Source organism: Saccostrea echinata, unplaced genomic scaffold, assembly GCF_033153115.1.
Source record: "Saccostrea echinata isolate AGI-Se365-2 ecotype Australia unplaced genomic scaffold, CSIRO_AGI_Sech_v1 ptg000009l, whole genome shotgun sequence".
NCBI lineage: Eukaryota > Metazoa > Mollusca > Bivalvia > Ostreida > Ostreidae > Saccostrea > Saccostrea echinata.
The window spans coordinates 6,659,999-6,682,856 of NW_026889758.1; the positions used below are offsets into that span (position 1 = coordinate 6,659,999).

Genomic DNA, 22,858 nt, shown 5'->3' on the forward strand with positions numbered 1-22,858 from the left:
AATAAAAGGCTTCTATAAATATCTACTGTCAATGAATCTTAGAGACAAAGTCTATACTTTGAGATCCCCAGAGATGTTTGCACCAGCTAATATTCCAGTGGCTGCAGGGAAAAATATTGCAAATGTAGAGAAAAAGTTTTCTCCTTCTGTGAACTTGGGACCAAGGTTCTCTATAAAGATGGTCCCTGAAATAAAGAAATGGAGGTTAATCTCTTCATGTTATTACTCATAAACAATAAACTGTGGTATAGCTTTCTCTGAAGCCAGGTGATAGAAAATATCTCAACCAAACTTAGAAACATTGAAAATGTGGAGTAATCTTTTTCTGAAGCATCAGACACATGTTTGTCTATTTATTCATCTTGACCATTGATTCTTTCCCCCTTTGTCTTACCTTGATAACCAGCGATTCCTTTTGACACTTTCTCCATACTTGGAGGAATAAAGGTTCCAATTAAAAAGTTAAATATGGCTATTAACAAAGCACCCAGTAAAACAATTTGAGCCTGTAAAGATAAAACAAAATTAATGATTTGGAACTTTGTGACACAATAAGCTTGAAAATGATGTTCAGTAGGAAAGATCTAAAGTTGCAAAAACAAAAACAAACAACATTTTTTTACATCAGAGAAATTTAAAGTTCATTGCGCCCTTGTTTACTAATAATTTTTTTTTTAAATTAAAGTGCACATAATTTTAGCATACCTTCGGAGATAAAATCTGACAGAAATGGTCTATTAACTTGACAATTTTATAAAGGAATAATTATCATTAAATTTAATCCAAGTCAGAGTTATCTCCCTTATCAGAGGGTCAGTGAACCTTAAGTAATTAGTAATATACTCAATATCCTATACCCTACACAATGGTCTTGGCTTAAGAAAATTTTCTCTATCATCTTTACAATATTTGCCACATAAGAGTTACTTACCCTTGCCTCCCACTCCATTCCCACGATGGCAATGCCTAATAGCAGTGTGGCCGTCAGTACACCAATGATACGAATGTCATTGGTTTCATCCACCATTAAAGCATCATTAGCCTGAAAAATAAATGCATAAATCACAAAATCCTCAGTCTAATGAGCCTATTCTCCTGCAACTTATGGGGATCTTTTAAGCAAGGAAGAGTAAACATTAACCACAAAATTAGAACTAATGAAAATGAGAATAACTGGGTAAAAATGAAGAGTAAAGCAAAAAATCTTTAAAATGTGCATTTATTTGTAGGAAGAGCAAATAATGTGCTTAATGAGTGTGCTTGTACTGACAGCCATGCAATAGATTTGATGATCAAGTGACAGCTATGCAGTAATTCCATCAAGTGTGCTTGTACTAAAAATTATACATTAGTTTCATGTTTGTGACAATGAATCTGATAAGTGTATTTGAACAAAGCATCATGCAATCTGAAGAAAGTGCTTGTATTGACAGTCATGCAATATATCTTAAGTGTATGTTTGCATCTAGTGCCATGCAATGCATCTTTTAAGCTTTAGTGCCATGCAATAAATCTGATGTGTGTTCAAGACATGAATAAACTTCAATAAGCCTGCTGTGTTTACACTAGCCATATAATTAATCTGAGGAACAAGCTTGTACAAATCTTATGAATATGCTTATATTGAGCACAGTGCAAAAGACATCATGTGTGTTTTTAGCCGTAAATAAACTTGAGCTTGAAAGTGCCTTTTTACCAGAACATGAATAAAAGTTTTCAAAAAATAAACTGTTTATAACATCTAGTGATAAGTGCAGGGAAAGTTTAACATAATTTTTACTTAGTGATGAAAGATTTTTCATTTCATCTTCCAATTTTTTTAAGCACTGTGTGAGGTTTACTTAGTCCTGAGGAGTTCTTAATCATATAAACTGAATTGAAACGAACCAGGAGGATTGACTTCCCTCTGACTTACAACAGATACTAGTGTTTACATCTCACTCTCAAGTGGAACCAGCAGAGAGGTTCATTCCTAGAATCACCAAATTATCAACAATGGACCTAAAGATATGATTGTGAATTTATAGTCGTCAATGGCAGTCCAAAACAACACAGGTTAGGTAAAATATCAGAAATAAATAATAATCTTTTTTTTTTTTTATCTTTAAGGAAATTGATTTCAGGGCCCTACCTTAGACAGTATTTTCTTTGTATCTGAACTATATGAACGTTAATTTACATGCATTCACATCAACTGATGGTTTGCCTCATATAAACAATGATTATAAACCTCTACTTAATTCTGTGGTATTTAACTTGCAGAACCTCATTGATTCAAGCCTCTTTTTCTTTAAAACCTATTCTTTCAACATTTTTTTTTGAATTACGGCCTAAAAAGGAATAATCAGTCAATATGATGGGAAATTCTGGACATTCTACCACACAAAAGCTGCCAGAAATTCCATTAAACCTAGTAACCCTCTATCATTCCTGCATGTTGCAGGGAGATTTTGAGGATTTTCCCCCAGTGTATTTAATTTCTGCTCCATTTAGTGCTGTGGTAGGTCTGAAGTACCTATTGATTAATATTCCCTGCCAATACTTGACTATAAGATCAGACTGCTGAAATAGAACTATACAGACATGCTAAAACATAACACAACCCTGATCTGTAATACTGACAAACACATCCTATGATCTTTGTTAAAGTTACAATGTGTCTTTCTATAGACAGACTTCTAAAGTTGACATGTTTTGGTTTCAGACTAACACATGAGATCACATGCTTATACTGCAATACATCCTAGTCTGCATTTGTACCACCACATAATAAAACAAGATTAAACACGTTCTCTAATGCAATTTCATTTTCATTCCATTAATTTCTCTTTATGCCTTCCCTTCTAATACGTGTTTATTCCAGGCTCTTGCAATTAGGACTCTGTCCAAATCACATGAAATAGAATAACCTGGAGCAAGGTTAAAGTTCCTTTTGTTAACTGTCTAGTAATTTTAAAATACCTATGCTAATAAAAAAACCAAAACTTTTCAACATTTGTGTTCTTGTATGTGTGGCGTAACAGTATTAAACAATTCTTATATATTAGGTGGAAGAACTTTCCTTTCCTTTTATGTGACTATATGTGTGGCATAATAGTATCTTATTTTTATATATCAGTTGACAGAACTTGACACAGCGTAGGTGTTTTGACACATTTTAACAACAACATAAGCTATTATTGATCTAATACTCTCTATCTTATATTTTTGAAACCTTATCACAGGATTTTTTTCTTCCTTATATAAAATATTTTTGTCACGTCATAAAGAGGGAAGAGACACCATTACTTCTCTCTGCAGAGAAATAAATCATCATGAGTCTAGAATGTTACATTTAAATGTATACATTATATACATATAAAACCAGAATATGATTTATAGGGATTTTATGACTCTGTTCCACCATGTTTGTATTAAATTACCTTGAGTATATCTCTGACTGTTTCTGCAAAGCCAACAACATACATGGACACTGCTACAGCATTGGCAACAGAGAATATGAGGCCGATAGCACCACCAAACTCTGGACCAAGACTTCGAGAAATCATGTAATATGCTCCTCCTAAAAAATAGTCCTTCAATTAATATATACACTGTGCAGTACATACAAAGTTTACCCATTTTTCCCCATTAATTCCTTTAACATAGGACTACACATAATTACACCAGTATGAATCAGTAAATTACAGCAGATAAGTTGAATCCCTTTGCTATGCACTTGCCTTTATATTTATTTTCATCTATTTGACATATATTTGATACCCATGAGTGTGCTAACACTAACAAATTATTTATATGTACTGACTTACCTCCCTTGACCTCCCCGTTTGTACAGATTGCAGACATAGATATCAATGTAAGGAGAGTAACAACAGTAGCAAGGAGAATAATGACGGTGGAGAGACCTATCCCCGCCTGCCCCACCACCCACGACAGGCGCATAAACAGCATCACACCCCAGATGTTCAGCAAACATCGTACCTACAAAAATTGAGTAAAAGTTTGACTTTTTACAACATTGATATTACACTTTCTGCCTATCACAAAAAAAATTACAAAAATTTTACAGAGACAATTAAAGACAGTTAAATATTCCTACAATCACATTTTATCAGTCTCTTTTTTTTTTATTGTACAGGTATCTGATTTATAAGGGATATAAGAAAGTGTACAACATACCAAACTAATATGAATTATAATTCATAAATATATGGGTGGTATTAGTTCTACCAGCTGTACAACTGTTATGTATTCATAACCATCTTTTACTCTTACTACGGAGACTGGGACTTTGAAACATAAACTTAGCCAGTAGGGATAAATAGGGACTAATATTTTAAGTCTGAAAAATAACTTTTTCTTGACATCATCCCTACCACATTTAGGTAACAATGCATTATTTCAGGTAGGTAAATATATGTAAATTAACATGTGTAATGTCAGTAAAAAAATCCTTCTGAACTCTGCTTTCCGTCTGTGGTCAACCATTTCCCCCCAATTAAAACCCCCAGAACACTGACCCCAGTGTACTTAGGACCTCAGTCTGTGTTAATTTGATGGTTAAGTAACCACATAAAAAGAAGCAGTGAATAGTCACAAAACAAAACATTGCACAGGGAATTATATTCTTCACTGATCAAGTGCAAATGTTTCCCTCCTGAAGTAGAGAACGTACTCTATCTATCTTCATTCTTCATTCTCAGTAACCTACCAAGTTCACACTCTATGTGCATGAGAAACATGAAAGAGATGTTGGACGACCTCATTAAAATTTTCCAAAGCTAAATCCTCTTTAGCAGACCTGTTTTTAAATAGTTACGATTTTTAAACTTTAAAAATTAAAATCTGACAATTTTCATTTACCAGGTAAACTTAGAGAAAAGTGCAATGAATAATATATTTCATTGAAACTTATTTAAAAAAATGCAATGAATAATATAATTTATCTACTTAATTTTGTGAATTTATGAATGATTGATTCAAAAATCATTTCTTTGACTTAATCTTCTCAAGGAACTTTTGTCTCTTTGAGAGACAGTACATGCTTTAGTTGTCCAATAACTGAATTCCAAGTTGCTGATATTGGGGATAAAATACCAGTACTTAAAGAATAAGAGGTTGGGACTTCCAAATCACTTCACATATCCATGGTGTTCAAGATATCAGTATTCGAGATACCAAAGTTCAACTGTATTCAAATTTGATCTCATGAAACTTACTAACAAGCAACATTTAATCTTACATTATAATATTTTTCTTTAATTTTGATGCTAACATTTTCTTTCCAATAAGTACAATTTAGTACCAAGAAGTAAGATGTTAATCAAATTGACAGACATGTCCCTTTGCTTAAACCATTTTAAAGTACTTGGTACTGTCATCAAATGTCAACAACATTGATGAACAATCTGTATATTGTGAAGATTGTTTCATCTCAAAAACTGTTTTGACCTTTAAACTTCTACCTAAATTGTGTGGTCAAGTACATTTCTATATGTTGGAACTAACATGTATATTTTGTAGATGTATAAATAGTTCAATGTTTAAAGTGCTAAGACATCCCCAACAATACATGTGTTATACTAATAGAACCTCCTATACAAACACATGTAATAGTTATGTGCTTCCTGTCTTGACATGTAACTCTACTACGGACAACACAAAGGAAGTTATTTGTTTGTGAATAATCTAGCAAGCTGAGCAAATAATATAAATATAGCTTAGTTTACTGAACTTATGAAATACAAACAGGACAAGCCCTGCAAACTGATAAAAAATACTTTAAGTAAATATCCATTCCATTTTAGGCATCCCTTTCTTTATACTGCCACTGAGCTAGCACAGAAATCAATTTCATCAATTTATTATTTCACATTTTGCAGTAATTCGGCATAATTGATCGCTGATCAATTAATCTATTTCCTAGACCTCAAGGTTACCATCTGACAAATTTAACTGGGACCTTTCTCCAATAACAATCAGAATTCTATTAATTTCTATGCCTATTCATCAAATTTCTGGCCAGAAGGTTCTGATCCAAAGACCCCTGATGAAGAAGACAAGGAATCCTGGCTTGGCTTAACACAGAGAATGTTACATAGTTTTACAAGTCTTTGATTTCTTGTCTATTATCAATAAGTTGATGTTCTCATTAGCTGGGTAATCCAACTCGAAAAATTGGGATGCCAGGAATTGTTTCATCCTAACCAGATAATAAATTGCCAGTTTTCTCCTTTCATTAGCATACAGGAAGTCAAACAATAAGCTGCTACAAAGGGACAAGGTCATCATTATAGCTCATTATCACAGGAAGTGGGTTTTATTACAAATGACCTTGACCTTAGGAGACAGAGTATTAAGTGCAGTTTCCAGAGCACTTAAATCTTTAACAAGTGAGTATTAGTAAAAGAATGTTAATTGTTCCAGCTGTGCTTGTTCTATTCTAATTCTACAGAACAGTAGGTGTAACCTTCTATTTTGTGTAATGAAAATTCATATATATATAGGATCATAGTCATAGGATAATCTTGGAAAAACTCATACCAAAAAACTTATTTTTTACAGTAGTTTATTGTCTTTGCACTGGGGTTCACCATAGTTACTTCTAGGATTGATATAGAAATTCACATATTCACAGTATCAATTATCAGTTCACAAACTCTGGGAGGGAAATAATCTTATCAGCCTGATACATAATGAGGGTCTTATTGTTAATAAGCAGTAATTCACATTCTGTCTGCCAGATGTACTTCTTTTCAGACAGAAACCACAGATCAGATTAACTCTGTATACAGATCATGTTTTCTGAGAGACAATCAAGACATATGAATTTATAATATTCAGATTGTTAGTTTTTGCAAATTAATAATATTCCAGTTATTCGTAGCCTCGGTGTTTTTGTAACTGACTTTTACCTATCTTTATTTATTTATTCTATTTTGCAGACTTTAATACCAGACAATTCAGGCACTGGTTAATGCAAGGTTAAACCAGTCAAAGCTAATGCTTGACAATTATATGATCAGGTAAAATCTGCTCCTTGTTTCCTGTACAGCCCATAATAACTAGATTCAATTAAAATAAACCAAGATCATGTAAGAAAAAAAATCATTTTCATGCTCACAGTCATTTTTCCCCATTCATTTTTGAGTATTATACATATTGATGAACTTTCAAATCCCTTCACTTTTGCCTTAAAAAAAGTGGAATTTTCCTGGAGTTGGGGCATCCCAGGAAAAGCATACATGTACCATTCTGTACTAACACAATAAGCTATGGTAATTAGGGTATAAAGTGTTATGCCGATGTGAGAACAACTTTTATGACCTCTTCTTTTTTTTGAAACAAGTATTAACAATTAACATATTTGAACAGGAGTCTTACTCCTGGACTGCTTTCAAATGACAAAAAACTTTGAACTGGACTTACAATGACACACACTAGCTTCCCCCTTTCCCCCACCCCTCCCCACAAACAGATAACCCACCAATACTCCCTTGATCCATCCAAACTTGACTGCTGTTGCTTTGTTTGCAGTGGACTCCTCCACCAAGTTTTCTTCTGATGCTAAAAGTGGTTCCCTCTGTTTGGCTCGAATGACTTCCTCTTCCTAAAACAGAATCATTAAAAATATCATACTTGAAGCTCACATGTGGAACTTTGATGAACAAGTTCAAATAATCTAAAAAAGAGATTATACTTCTCAAAGAAGATTGACAAAATTAGTTTTGGTAATAATGTTGAAAATCAGATTCATAGTTCTCTTTAGCATCTTTCATTCTTCACCAAAATATTTGATGTTCAATTACTGTTAGAAATTATTTCTATAAACACATATAAAAGATAAAGATCCCTAGAATACTGGGTACAAGTGTAGCCTTGTACATTGTCACTGTGAATGACTTAGAATACTGGGTACAAGTGCAGCCTTGTACATTGTCACTGTGAATGACTTACACACCAGTATCAGCTGGTAGAAATCCCACTTTTTTGGAACATGTTTTGTTTCTACAAGAAAATTGTTTTCTATCTTTTGCATGTCATTGCCCTTACTGTTTTAGAACATTTTTTGGCAGTATCAGAGAAGTCTGGGGAAGCAGACATGTAACAGCCTAGCTTATTAAATATCATGACACCCTATGGAATTCTAGGATTAATTTGTTTTGTAATTACAAAGTATATGGTTGAGGTGGAGTGTCACTCTAGAATTTCTTTACAGATGAAATGATGGGACATGGTGTAAAATGAAGACATCAAAATTGACTAATCACTGGCTGAACTGAGAACCCTTCTGTAACTTCCAAAAACATGATAAATGTCACTTTAAAATGCAGTAAAATTTGGAATTACCATTGTCTACTCCTCAGATTGGTTACAGAAACTATGCATTAATATTTCAAGGTAACTCAAAATGTTTGCTGGTTGGGATTAAATTATTTGAAAGTTCAATCATTATCCATGTTTTTGGGCAATGGCAGTGTTGATTACTTGAAAATCTCACGTTACCCATAAAATACTGCCGAGTCATTAGTATTGATTTTCTACTGATTAATGATTTAAGCATTACCTAACGGGATGTCATAATTGGTTTACAAGAAAACAAATGCAGTTTGTTGAAATATAAATTCATTGCTTTCTTTTTAATTCAGACTTTAAAAAAAAGGGGGAATGTCTTCAATTTTTATTTTGTTGCTTGTAAATTTTCCATTCAAGGACAAAGGTAATGCTTTATATTACTGTTGAACAACAATGTACACAGATATTTTCAGTAATATTCATTTCCATATTAAAAATAATTTAACTCTTGTTTCAATACCTCATCATTAGTTATGATATGACATTTGAATGAAATGAAATAAAATTGTGATGTTATAATAATTAATTATCACTTACAGATTCAAAACAAGCACTTAAATGCTATCTTGCATTTTCCTCCATGCATATGTGTCAGACTTCTCTGAATTTTTACTATTCTAGAATCAAAGTACACAACAGACTCTAAATCCATACACGTGACTACTGCTGCTGCTGACTTCTACGTTCATGTATAATATTGTAAAATTGTAAATCTTTGTAAATGTTGTATGGCTATTAAGATTTTATGTATGGGAGAGGACTATCTAAGTTTTTAGAACTTGTGTCCAATCCCTTTGACACATTGTCAATAAAATATGTTCAAAACAAAAACAAAGTACACAGTACATTTTTTTCTAGGCCATGAACATTTGTTCTAAAAAAAAAATTAATTGGTTTAAAATCTAGAATAAATTTGGTAATGGAATTAAAGTTAAGTTTGTCAACCTTGATGGTAATTTGTCAACTGGAAAAAAAATATTCATTTTGATGTGGGAAAAATCTTCAAAATATTGAGAAAATTGACCGGAAACAGCTGGTTCCCAGCCCTAATTTTCAGTCTGAAAAACATTTTGTGTACTTAACATGTGGATCAGAAAAGCTACACTGGTTTTGCATTCATGCAGTCACCTTACCTTGGAAATTTTCTTGAATATATGTGAGCTGACAAAGATTAAGCTTCAAAGCAAGTCATTTGGTTAGCATTTCATTAAAAGAAATGTTTTAAAGGTACATCTTAAACTAGATTTAATTGCTCCTGTTAACCTTGACATTAATATGTAATTACATATTTTAACCATTGAACAATTTTTCAATTTGACAACAACTAATGCCAGAGTGACTCCTTTAAAGAATAGGAGTAGCATTCTTTATATAACTTGAAAATAGGAAATATATAGTTGGGTTTTTTTTTTAATTATTATTATTTTCATAATTAATAAAAAAAATCCCACATCTTACACCTGCTCTGTAACTTCCTTTTCAAAATATGAACCTGCACGGGCCTTAATAAGATTACACCTCTTCTTCATAGACAGATCAATTTATTGGATTTCAGTCTTCTTTAAAACTAGCTGCAGCTCTGTAGCACTGTAGCTCTCTGGTCGTCCATCCAAATTTTTTTCCAGACCAGCGAGCTACAGATCTGCAGCTAGTTTAAAACAGAACTCACTCCTTGATTTACAGAAATTAATCTTAATATGTTTATAGAAACAAGAGGGGCCATGGGCCATAACACTCGTCTGAGTCATTTTGGCCCTGCTGTTCATCATCACCAGATTTCCCCCTATATTACTATGTAAACTCTGTGGCTCCACTCTATACCTGGGGGTCATGATTTGAACAAACTTGAATTTATACACTACCTGAGGATGCTTCCCTGTAATTAAGACAAATCATGACTTTGTTGTTCTTGAGAAGATTTCAAGGATTTTCCCTATATTTTCCTATGTAAAACTTTGATCTCCTTTTGTGGCCCCGCTCTACACCGGGGGTCATGATTTGAGAAAAATTGAGTCTACACTAGTCTATATAGTGAAGCTTAGACTACTTAAGTATCATCATCTTTTCTGACAGATACAGTGTCTGCTGTCAAAACTGATGTTGACCTGTACCTTTGTTGACATATTGTTTTTTTTCATTCTTGTTAGTAATGTTGAATGCACTGTAAAAGCAGAAATATTCGTTGGGGATTGAATTTCATTAATTTCATTGTTTATAATTATAAACGTAATTAAAACCAACACGAAATTTCATATAACTATATATTGAATAGGATTACTTTTGAAATAACGAAATTAAATCCTCACGAAACCTTTTTAGATGACAAATCAACGAAATTTTATCTCCAAGAAAATTTGTGCTTCTACAGTACATGCGATTAAAAAAATAAAAACATGGGTAGAGCTCCAGCAAAAGAAATTTTAGGAAATAAAAGAATCAAAAATAGTTTCCAACAGTTGATCAATCAACATATTTTCACAAAGTCCATGAAATGTTTGCCATGTGTTGTAAATCATGTACTCTCTGATTAATCTTTGTTTACTTACAAGCTCCTGTACGACATGACATCTCAATGAACATGTCAATTTTAATGAGGGCAGAGAAAGCAAAGGCAAAGAAAATTCATCAACCATATCATGTAGTACAAGCTTACGACACTTTAAAGAATTTTTGAAGGAACAATAAATCAATCATGCATGGTGTATGAATATAATGGACTGAACCCAAATGTTTATATCCTACTCAAGGCGTAAACTTTCTAGATACGGGGACATATATATACTAATATAGTCTCTGATAGATACTAGTAGTCTAGAAAGCAATGCCGGATTATACAACCTCAACAGACTCTAAATCCATACACGTGACTACTGCTGCTGCTGACGATTTGTCACAAATAAACAAATCAATAAACTGAAATCTATGACAGGTACAACATAAAATATGATACCTTTTCTTCGTGGAGTTCGGCAAGAGTTGGTCTTGACTTCAATGCTGCTGTTGCTGAAAGCAAGTTTCTGTAATGATCCACATGAGGAATAGCTTCAACTGTATTTTTTCCAAATGTTTTCATGTGAGTTTCGCATGAATTATTATATCCATATGTGTCATTTGGACTCACAGTTCCTCCGAAAAAATGAACCGAATCATATGGAGATTTGGGAGATTTTGGGGAATCCGGGAATTGAAAGTCAAGTTGTTTTGCCGGTTTCCCGATCGCTGGTTCGGATTCAGATTCAGAAACTGGCGGCTGATCCGTCTCGTCAACTTTTTCATCGTTAACCCTGGCCACTAGAAATCGTGATGTTGAAGGAGCAGTACTCATTCCTCTAGCAAGGTTATTTAATTCCAACTCTTGTAAAATCCCGTTACCTGTCTCTTTGGAAGTGACTCCGTTTATATCTTTTCCTTCCAACATACGTGCCTCATGTAGGTCCGCCATTTTTTTAAAAGTGACGTCACGAGGTAGGAAAGTGTCACGGTCGATAAATATGCAAATGTAAGCACGCCCAGATTCATTAAATAAGATGAAACATAGATTAATTCTTGAATAAAAATTAATAAGATAAAAAAATCAAGCATATTTTTTCATGTCTGAACAATATAATTATTTCTAGTGCGTCCAAATAGTGTACATCTAGGGGATAAATTACAGGAGTGATACATATGCAAATAATAGAGGCCCCGAAACAGACTATAAAATTTAGTAAACAATGCCATGTGCTTTAACTCGCCAATGTGTACAAGATCCACAATATAGGTATTGAGTAATCAAGGCCTCCTGGGGGCATTTTAACACAAAAATACACAATTAAAACATTATTTCACAAATGAAATTGATTTTTTAAACCCAGATCAACTGACTATTTCATTTTAGATTAAAAATAAATAAATCAACAAATAACTAAATCAATCAATTAATAAATAACAACTAGATTAATGTTCTTAAATTATCAAAGTAATTGTTGTTTTAAATGTCTCTTTCAGAATAATAATAATGAAATGACTTCCAGTAAGAAGGTTTTGTAAATTGTTGCTCTGTCAACCTGAACAACCATGTTCCAGTTGTAACAGGAGAGGGGAAATTAAAATGCTTTGGATCAGTCCGACCAGACCAGGAAAATCACCAGTCAGTTGCTCTATCAACTGAGCTATCTGGCCACCGGCGATCGAACTGGGCCGGGTTCGAATCCTGGTCTAGTCCGTCGCATTTTCTCCTCTCCTTTTACACATTGATGAACATTTGTATTTACTGTCCTAACTTTGTAACAAAATATATTTTATTCGCACTGTGATGCTTAAATGTTTCCTATTCCATGAAGATAATAATCTATTGTCCCATCCTAGGACCATGTTTGAATAGCCATGGATAGGGAGACGAGAATATCTATGTGTAGCGTGAACTGTATCGAAGTGAACTGTATCGAACCGGCCAGCATTGAGTTTTTTCAGCTGGAGAGGGATTTGAACTAATTTAATGAGAGAGAGAATATCTTGCATATTTCGAAATATGGAGGGAACTAGCCATGCAGAGCTGTTGGTAATAATGTTTTCCTAAGCATGACACCGTGCATGTCTCATTAATCAAGAGCGCGTGTAATATGGGCGTTGGCTCTTGCAGTGACAATTTCTGCAAATGTTTTAAATTTTTATTTCAAATAGTTTATACTCAGAGGCGTGACTTCCACCAAGAAAGTGAAGCGACTCCCTCGCCATCGTCTCAAGCCACGGTCCGGAATCCGCATACAGCTCTCACCAGAATGGGAGAGGATCGTACATTTTGGCCGTGGTTTGCGACGATGCTCCCTCGCTAGAGAAATAAATACTGTCCATATGCAAGCTTTTTATTCCCTTGCGATGCCAACCTGTGATAATACAACTCTAGTCCTTCATATCTTATTTCATTAAAAGTACTAGTAATATAAACGACATGTAGGGAGAGGGTGTAATAAGTTTTTAGAACTTGTGCCCAATCCCTTTTTAATTAGAAATTACAATAAAATACATTCAAACCATAAACGAAAGAAAATTATATAGAAATAGTATTTTTAGACTTGTCTTTTTTTCTATGAAAATTATTTTATGTTCATATTCATATTATACATTCTTCCGATTACTTTTTTTTTTTGGTTAATTTATAACTTTAACTATATCCAATGTGTTGTTAAACAAGAGGCCCATGGACCACATCGCTCACCTGAGCACATTGGCTAGGAAAAAAGCAGAAATCAGTTCAGTATTGGAAAAAAATGAAACAAAGAAGTGGTACCAAATAACTCCCCCGGGGGCGGGCATGATTTGTACATGTACGATCTTGAATCTACAATGTACACTGAATGAGAATGCTTCCATATTTCTTTGACTTATCAAGGCTTTAGAAGATCTTTCAAGATTTATTTCTACACGTTTGATCTTCTACTGTGGTCCCTCCTACCACCGGGGGACATGATTTGAACAAACTTGAATCTACTCTATGTGAGGATGCTTCTGAATTAATATGACTTATCATGGCTATTTGCTGTTCTTGAGAAGATTTTTTAACGATTTTTCCTATATATTCCTTTGTATAACTTTGATCCCCTGTTGTGACCCATCTCTACGGGGGGGGGGGGGGGAGGGAGGGGGGATTTGAACAAATTTGAATCTACATTACCTCAGGGCACTTCTTTATTTATTAAAACTTTGATCACCCATTGTGACCCCACTCTACCCCACGGATGATGGTTTGAGCAAACTTGAATTTACACTACACGAGAATGCTTCCACATAAATTTCATATTTTCTGGCTCAGTGGTTCTTGAGAAGAAGATTTTTTTTTAAAAGTTTCAAGTTTTTATTTAAGACAAAGACTCCAGCTGGGGTATATAAATACAAATTAATACATGTACAACAAAATAACATATAAGCAAAAATGCATGAATGAGTGGCACTGATGTTAAAAGATGCCGTTAGTTTGTCATTAATTCGTAATTATCTCCCCTTAGAAGAAGGCGAGGCCCTTCATTTATACAAACTTGAATCCCACTTACCAAGGATACTTTGTGGCAAGTTTGGTTGAAAATGGCCCAGTTGTTCTTGAAAAGAAATCGAAGATGTGATCATGAAAAGTTTACAGGTGGATATATAGGCAGAAAGACGGACGCCGGACAAAATGTGAACAGAAAAAGCTCACTTACTTGAGTCTTCGGTTCAGGTGAGCTAAAAAGCCAGAAAAATTGAGTAATGGAACGTCACAGAAAATGCATTCAGTAGATTTTTTTTTATTTACTACTAAAAAAGGGAATAAATCTTGAGATGAAATCGCCCATTCTATCACCGAATTAAGATGTGATATCAAGGTCTAAGAAATTCATGTTAGTCTAGCCTGATTTACATGTATGTATTGCATGTTTTTGTCCTGGCTAACTCTGCATGTGTTACAGGGATAAATTCACATGTTCGTGTAATGCCTTTCTGTCTTTTCAGGCACGTATTATCAAGGTGGGGCCAGGGGGCTGCCCCCCTTTTTAAACATAACCTTTTACAATTGAAAATATTCATTGAAAAGCTGGTTGCCCCCTTTTGTTGTAACGTTGTTAAATAATGGTAATTTTGGTTAAGAAAAAAAAAATTGGTTGTGAAAGGAAGTTGGAACCTACACCCCCAACTCCCCATCCCCTACGAAATAGGATTTCGAGCTTGCATGGAAATTTTTTTTTTTTTTGCTTGTCAAAATTTTTTGGAAAAAAAATGCTCTGTGTGCAGTGCTTCGCCAGCACTAACCTCAATCTCCCACCTGTTCAGGGTGCTCAAACCCACCTCTTCGTAAATATTCTCTTACTTTCATTAAAGCGGCAAGCAACGCTACTAAAAAATCTTTTTATTCTTTAGGACCTCCATTTTCTTATTATTCAGGTTTTTTAATTTGTTGTTTTCTCTCCTGTTTGAAAATGTCAAGTTAAAAAATTAATACAGGTTATAATATTGGTCATTTCATCTTCGCTATATATAGTCAAGGGGATTAAAAAACAACCTAGATTATCAGTTTCTTCAGTAACAGAAAAACATGCATTTAAAAATGTCACCAATTTGTGCAAGAGTAGATACATACACGTACATGTATCCTAGGTCTTATATATCGCCTTTATTTAAGGTTTGTAATACCCTCAACTGAGAACCAACCAACTTACCAGGCGCAATCTTGAAGGGTTTTTCATCCCAGAATCTACGGCCCCTTTTTATAAGATTATGTTGCTGCAGTTATCAGTTGAAATTGCTTCCAAAAAAACTTAGCAAACAATTAAAACCTTCCAAATATAAAATCACTGAATGCAGACTGTGCATTGAATGCATTACGTCCTTCCAGGATTTTGTCAGAATTGTTTCTGTCTCCTTGTCCCATCCAGTAGTACCCTATATCGATCTATCGTAATTACAACAGTCAGCAAATCCCATTTCGTTCTCTTTCTTTTAAAAATTCAAATCATTTTGAGATGGGATTCAAGGAATAATTGTAGAAGTACTGTTGACAATATCTGGTATTGATTTCTAAGGAAGCGATATTGCCCATCACACAGATTGACTGACACTGATGCCTGTGGATTGACGCAGTTAGCGCTTACACTTGGAAAAGACCATCAAGCCTCACTTTAATTTATAGAATCCATCGAGACCAGATACTGTAGACGAACAAAACCCCCGTGGTGACTTCATAAGATAAAACCAATTGATTCTTAAGTGAAATGAATGGACACTGATATAGAATTAAATCATATTGAATACGAAATTTATACACGTATAATAGAATGACAGTTAACAGTGATGAACAATGTACATGTATATGAAGATTCATTGCCCCTTTCTTTATTTTATAGTATGGAAACATGAAGAAGACATATTACATGTCCAATACTTGATTGATTCTTACTCTGAATCTCTTATGAGGATAAAGTCTGCCACTGCTCCAAATAATCTGCTAGGTTGTCAGTCAGGCAGCCCCCCCCCCCCCCCGCACTTTTTTTCCTGTGTATAGTACTTTGTTATAGTAAATTTACCTTTAGATGGTGTTTGGATCCCACTTTTTTGTTGCTGTAAGGTCGAGCACTGGCAAATTCCAAGATTTTTGCTCCTTCCCCCTTTTTGAAACGTTGCTACGGGCCTGGTCTATGCTCCAATACTAGTGATCTGCTAGGTTCATCCTATGCTCCAAAAATGTTAATCTGGTTAGGTAAAAGTCAGTATATGCTCAAATACTGTAATCTGCCAGTATGAAAGTAAAGCTTTGCTGCAATGCTATAGTAATCTGCCAGCTAAATTAAAGTCAGCCTATGCCCCAATACTGGTAATCTGCTAGATTAAAGTCAGCCTATGCTCCAATACAAATAATCTGCTAGATTAAATCAGTTTATGCCCTTATTTTAGTAATCTGCTAGTCTAAAGTCAGCCTACACTCCAATGCAAGTGCTCTGATAGATTAAAATCAGCCTATGCTCCAGTAGAAATAATCTGCTAGACTAAAGGCAGCCTATGCTCATATACTAGTAATATGATGGAGCAAAGTCAGCCTATGTTCTAATGCTGATAATCCACTAGATTAAAGACAGCCAATGCTCAATTGTTCGTTATCTGCTAGATTAAAGTCAGCCTATGCCCCAATGCTAGTAATCTGCTAGATTGAAGTCAGCCTATGTTCTAATACTAGTAATCTGCTAGACTAAAGTCAGCCTATGTTCTAATACTAATAAGCTGCTAGATTAAAGTCAGCCATTGCTTCATTGCTTGTTATCTGCTTATTACAGTCAGTCTATGCTCCAATACTGGTAATCTGCTAGACTAAAGTCAGCCTATGCTCCAATGCAAGTGCTCTGCTAGATTAAGGTCAGCATATGCTCCAGTGGAAGTGCTCTGCTAGATTAAAGCCAGCCTATGCTCCAATACAAATAATCTGCTAGATTAAAGTCAGCCTATGCTCCAATGCAAGTAAAATCTGCTAGATTTAAGTCAGCCTATGCTCTTATACTAGTAATCTACTAAAATAAAGTCAGCCTATGCTCTAATACTAATAATCTGCTAGATTAAAGACAGCCAATGCTCAATTGTTCGTTATCTGCTAGATTAAAGTCAGCCTATGCCCCAATGCTAGTAATCTGCTAGATTAAAGTCAGCCTATGCTCTAATACTAATAAGCTGCTAGATTAAAGTCAGCCATTGCTTCATTGCTCGTTATCTGCTTATTACAGTCAGTCTATGCTCCAATACTGGTAATCTGCTAGAACAAAGTCAGCCTATGCTCCAATGCCTAGTAATCTGCTAGATTTAAGTCAGTCTATACTCTTTATACTAGCAATCTGCTAGATTAAAGTCATAATACTCCAATACAAATAATCTGCCAAAATAAAAGACAATTTATACCCCAATAGTCAGTCTGCTCTAATACAAGTGCTTTGCTAGGTTAAAGTTAATATTAGCAATCTGCTAATTTTCAAGTCATTCTATGATTTAGAGCCAACAATCTGCCAGGTTAAAGTCTGCCAATGCTTCAATACCAGTTATCTGCATAGTTATAGACAGCCTATGCTTCAACCTGCTGATTTAAAGTCAGTATATGCTTCATTTCTAGTAATCTGAAAGGTTTAAGTGTGCTTCGTTTCAAAATTAGTAGTCTGCAAGGTATGAGTTTGCCTATTTACCTATACTGTTAATCTGTCAGAATAAAAGTCAGTCTTTGCTCCAATGCTAGTAATCAGCTATAGGTTTAAATTAGCCTATGCTCCGATACAAGTAAACTGCAAAGATTAAGTCTGCCTATTTCCAATACTAGTACTCTGCTAGGTGAAAGCCAGTCTATGCTCCAAAACATGTACTAGTAATCTGCCAGGATAAAAATCTGTCTACTGGTATGCTCCAATACTAGCTGTCTTCTAGATTAAAGTTAGCCTATGTTTCTATACTAGTAATCTGCAAGGTTAAAGTCTGCCTATTTCCAACACAAGTTAACTAAGTCTTTGCTCCAATACTAGTAATCTCCAATCTGTTTTTTACTTAATGTATGTAGCAAAGTTGCTATTCATTCATATTTTTTTTTTACATGTATACAGAATATATAGCAAACTTGTTTTCAAAGAAACAAAATAAAATCAATTAGAATGTTCAGACAAAAACTTGTAGATGAAATGGGAATGGTGTGTATGTGCTGAGAGAATAAGAAAAGCACAGTTCTGATACCCTGGAAAAAAAGAAAAGATAATGGTCCCTAAACTCTAAAAGTTTACAGAAAATTTTATCAGTGGGACTTGTTCACTAATTACCATCATTCACAAAATAACCAAAGTACTCAAAAAAAAAAAAAACTTTTATAAAATCATTATTTTTTATTTTGTTATGAATGACATATTTCCAAATATTACTTCCAAACAAAGTCCATAAAAAATTGCACAGGACACTTAAGAAACATCTCTTCTGGGTTTTTCACCACTTACATACATTGAAGTAGTTTAACAAGAAAGAGAATGCATGTGCTCTAATACATCTCTTTAATAATATTAGCTATTTATACTAACATCAAACATTGGTGCATAATACTGACCTAAAAGCACCAAACTATTCTGGAATACACATTTCACAACCCTGGTTACCTTAAGTTAAAGGTCATGGTCAAAGTTTGGCACACTGATCATCATTTTCAATTGACACTCATTTAATTGTACAATACAGAGTAAGCAGCGGAATATGCATAAACAGAAATTTTGGAAATTTCAACAGACTGAAAACATTTAAAAAACAAACAAACAAGCATAAAACTTCAGTAAAATCTACAAAGAAAGGGGGCAGGGATGTTCAGTACAAAAGAACTATGAAAAATTCCAAACAATATGAAGATAATTCATAAATACACGAGGAGACTTGAGACAAAACTAGTTAGAAGTAGATATACATGTATGAGCCAGTGTTATCTGCATTTATAATTACGTCAAACTAATGCACACATACATCTGTCACAAAAAAGGCTGAATAATTTAAACAGAAATGTCTGCATTGATATTAAAATTTCATAGCTTTAATTGTTACAAAGCATTATGTAATTCTTTTTTTTTTTGCTACTTTTTTGTACACATATACATTGTACCAGTATATTAAAAAATGATAAATGAAAAATATATTACCCCCAATTTAAGAAAAAAATAAACATCTGTTTCAAATCAGAGGAAGTCAAAGTAAGAATTAAAAGTTCAGGGACAGCGATAATTAAAACAATTTAGATTTATCATTTTCACTAACCTTGATCTGAAAATAAAATAAATTTTAAGCAATGCATGCACACAGATTTGCACAAGTTAAATGAAAACATGCAAATCTTAAATGTTAATGATTAATCACTGGACAGTGTCAGAAATTGACTAGGTACAAGTAAACACAAAATCTAACCCGCTTCTTTACAGATAGAACGCAGAGCATAACAAACATTAAAAATATGTAGAGAAAATACAGTTTAGTATACAAAAATATATGAATTACAAGTGTTTATAAATATGAACTGTACAATATATAAAAATGTTTAATAAAATATATTTAAATATAGACTCTTGTAAATATATATAACCATAAAGTAAGTAATCTTCATACATCCATGTACATATATATGGAAGATTTGTCCATACAAATAATATTTCATCAATAAAAAATACAAAAGACATAGATTATACATGTAATGTAAAATAGCCCATACAGGTCAACTCAAACAAATCAATTCATGTCTGATCACAAAAATCAAAACACTTAATTATTGATTTATTAAATCCCAAAATTTGCACTAACAAATACAGCCCTATATCACACCCTATGGCTGATATTTGATGATAAGCTATCACATGGAATGGATTTTGTTTTATATCACACTTGCTATTATGGCACAGAATGGTCTTGTTTTTACCACTTACGGCTCCTCCTCCACTTAGGGCTCCTCCTCAACTTGTAATTCTTCTTCATCTTCTTCAGGGATCTTTGCCATCTCTTCCTCTGCGTCGATGTCAGAAAATGCCACTTTTTTCTCCGCAGACAAGGGTTTATCACCATCTCCAGAGTTCAAGGTCATGTGTTTGTTTTCATTCTTTGGAATCACTCTTCTCTTTGGTTTTTTCCAGGAATTCCAGACACGGATCGTTTGATCCCAGGAACATGAGACATACTGTAAATACAGGACACAATTAGAAAAAAACATACTCCAAAAGACATTAAAGGTATCAACTTAAAATGTATGAAAAACTTATGTACATTGTTTGTATAGGATTTTTTTCACAATAAGTCCATTCTGTTTTACAGATCAAGCCAAAATTTTTTTATAAAAAAAAGATAAAAGATGGATCCCAAAAAAATTCTTTCAAATTCAAGGAATCTGACCTGATTTCTCTCTGGGATGTGGATGATACTCCGAACAGCATCAGTATGACCCAGATTTGTCTGAACCAGGCGGTAATGTTCACTGTCATATACCCTGAAATTAAATGAACACTGCTACAGATGGATAATGTTCACTGTCATATACCCTGAAATTAAATGAACACTGCTACAGATGGATAATGTTCACTGTCATATATCCTGAAATTAAATAAACACTGCTACAGATGGATAATGTTCACTGTGATATACCCTGAAATTAAATGAACACTGCTACAGATGGATAATGTTCACTGTCATATACCCTGAAATTAGATAAACACTGCTATAGATGGACAATGTTCACCGTGAGGCCACAATTAAAATATTGTTGGTTTGGCGTTGCCGACTTAGTCTTTATACGTTTGGGTCGGTAGGTAGGGAAAATATATATTTTTTTAAATTTCAGAAATGGTACATGTTGTTAGTATCCGAACGTCATGGGTTTCCGATAGTTTAACAACAACCACAGTCCGAATTGATTCTCAGTTTTGTCATTGATTTTCAAACCCTATTAGCTTTAACCCTTTAATATACATAGCATTAAAAATCACTGACATTAAATTAGTGTAAATTTGATTCATGTGCACAAATCCAAGCATGGCAGCTAGACTAGCAAATTGGATAGGACATTGTACCGTGAAATTTCTATTTCGAACTGGTATATCTTATTCATCAGTTTACTTTTAAAACCACATTACCACAGAGAGTCATGCCATCAACTTCTGTTATACCAAGTTTACATCTTACCACTTTCGATAGCCATGCTTGGATTCGTGATACACATTTATTCAACATCACATAGATGCATATAAATGAAAACTGTTTGATCAATCAAGCGTTTACATGATTCTTTCCCATTCTGTATATATTATGCAAACGTACAAACACTTAAATCCGGATGAATATTACAAAATAAAAATTATGATCAGTATCTGTTGAAAAAATTCTTCAGACCGCACCAATTTATGCGAGTCGGTCAGCAACGCCAAACAAAGCTAATTTTATTTTTGGCCTGATATACCCTGAAATTAAATGAACACTGCTACAGATCAATAATGTTCACTGTGATATACCCTGAAATTAAATGAACACTGCTACACAATGATGTACAATATTTTACCATTTTATGGAAAATTTATTTTACTATATTTTCAGTCAAAAGCATTTATAATTCTATAAAAACACAAGGATTTTATTTGGTTCTATTTCCTGCTGAGATCCTAGTTCTCATGACAGTCTCAGGTCAGGCCTGACAATTCATGACTTGTGGTTATAGTTTTGTCTCTTAAAAATGTCACATAGATTGACTTTTCAGTCCAGTTATAGCTTACAAGAATTCTTGGAGAAGTAAATGTAGTCCATTCAAGCACTGATGCGAAAAAACATGCAAGCAAAAACAAATGTTTACAGTATAGAGAGGAACCTGCCACATTGTTCATGTCAAAAGAATTTGTTTATGTATACAAGATGGCCAATTAAATGGTTCCATAAATATCTCCAAATTTTTTTTTATATATTTTCTAGATTTGCCGTATGTTCCTAGGGACTTTATGACACATTTCCTTAAGTAAGAAATGTTCTGAACTGGTCATCAAGTTTTGGCTGTCATTCTCAGGGCCATGTATAGGTGATTTAATCCTACTAATTACACGACTCTATTATACTCTGTATTATCTGATCAGTTAACTTACCTGATGGTGTTTTGTATACCAGCTACAATACTTCCATTCAGTTTATCTATACACATACAACACACTCCTCCTTGAGCAGCCAGAATTTGTTCACACTCATTTAAACCATGTCCAGCCTACAAAAATCATAACACCCTTTACGAAAAGTAGAACATAATTTAAAGGAATTTGATTCACATAAAGGAATATACAGTTGAACTTTGGCATCTTGAACACAGATATCTTGAATACCATGGATATGTAGAAGTGATTTTGGAAGTCCCATACACCTATTCTTTAAGTATTTTACCCTCAATATCTTGAATCCTCAGATATCTTGAAGTCTTATCTCAGTCCCATCAAATTTGAGATAATGAAGTTTGACAGTACTATAATACAATCTATTTCAATGATGGAAT

The 22,858-nt window shown here is 33.8% G+C and overlaps 2 protein-coding genes and 1 long non-coding RNA gene across 4 annotated transcripts in view; 1 reads left to right on the forward strand and 2 right to left on the reverse strand.

Moving 5' to 3' along the window:
- LOC133181682 (solute carrier family 12 member 2-like) overlaps nucleotides 1-11,823 on the reverse strand; it is a 28,541-nt gene extending 16,718 nt beyond the window's left edge. Inside the window, exons 1-7 of the mRNA XM_061316241.1 lie at nucleotides 11,306-11,823; nucleotides 7,487-7,609; nucleotides 3,810-3,981; nucleotides 3,423-3,562; nucleotides 932-1,042; nucleotides 395-506; nucleotides 58-185 (exon numbers count right to left, since the gene is read on the reverse strand). Of these exons, the coding sequence (XP_061172225.1) occupies nucleotides 58-185; nucleotides 395-506; nucleotides 932-1,042; nucleotides 3,423-3,562; nucleotides 3,810-3,981; nucleotides 7,487-7,609; nucleotides 11,306-11,797 (1,278 nt within the window). The 5' untranslated portion in view covers nucleotides 11,798-11,823. The remainder of the gene's footprint in view (nucleotides 1-57; nucleotides 186-394; nucleotides 507-931; nucleotides 1,043-3,422; nucleotides 3,563-3,809; nucleotides 3,982-7,486; nucleotides 7,610-11,305) is intronic.
- On the forward strand, nucleotides 6,093-8,394 carry LOC133181683 (uncharacterized). The gene is made up of 3 exons (XR_009720491.1): nucleotides 6,093-6,392; nucleotides 6,945-7,025; nucleotides 8,219-8,394. It is a non-coding gene; the product is annotated as an uncharacterized LOC133181683 (long non-coding RNA).
- Nucleotides 11,824-19,904: 8,081 nt separating the features above from the next.
- Nucleotides 19,905-22,858, reverse strand: part of LOC133181681 (uncharacterized WD repeat-containing protein alr3466-like) — a 34,970-nt gene continuing 32,016 nt past the window's right edge. The window contains exons 20-22 of one of the 2 annotated variants that reach the window (XM_061316239.1): nucleotides 22,461-22,576; nucleotides 20,731-20,824; nucleotides 19,905-20,518 (exon numbers count right to left, since the gene is read on the reverse strand). In XM_061316239.1, the coding sequence (XP_061172223.1) occupies nucleotides 20,285-20,518; nucleotides 20,731-20,824; nucleotides 22,461-22,576 (444 nt within the window). In that variant the 3' untranslated portion in view covers nucleotides 19,905-20,284. The remainder of the gene's footprint in view (nucleotides 20,519-20,730; nucleotides 20,825-22,460; nucleotides 22,577-22,858) is intronic. The other variant, XM_061316240.1, reaches the window with a different exon arrangement.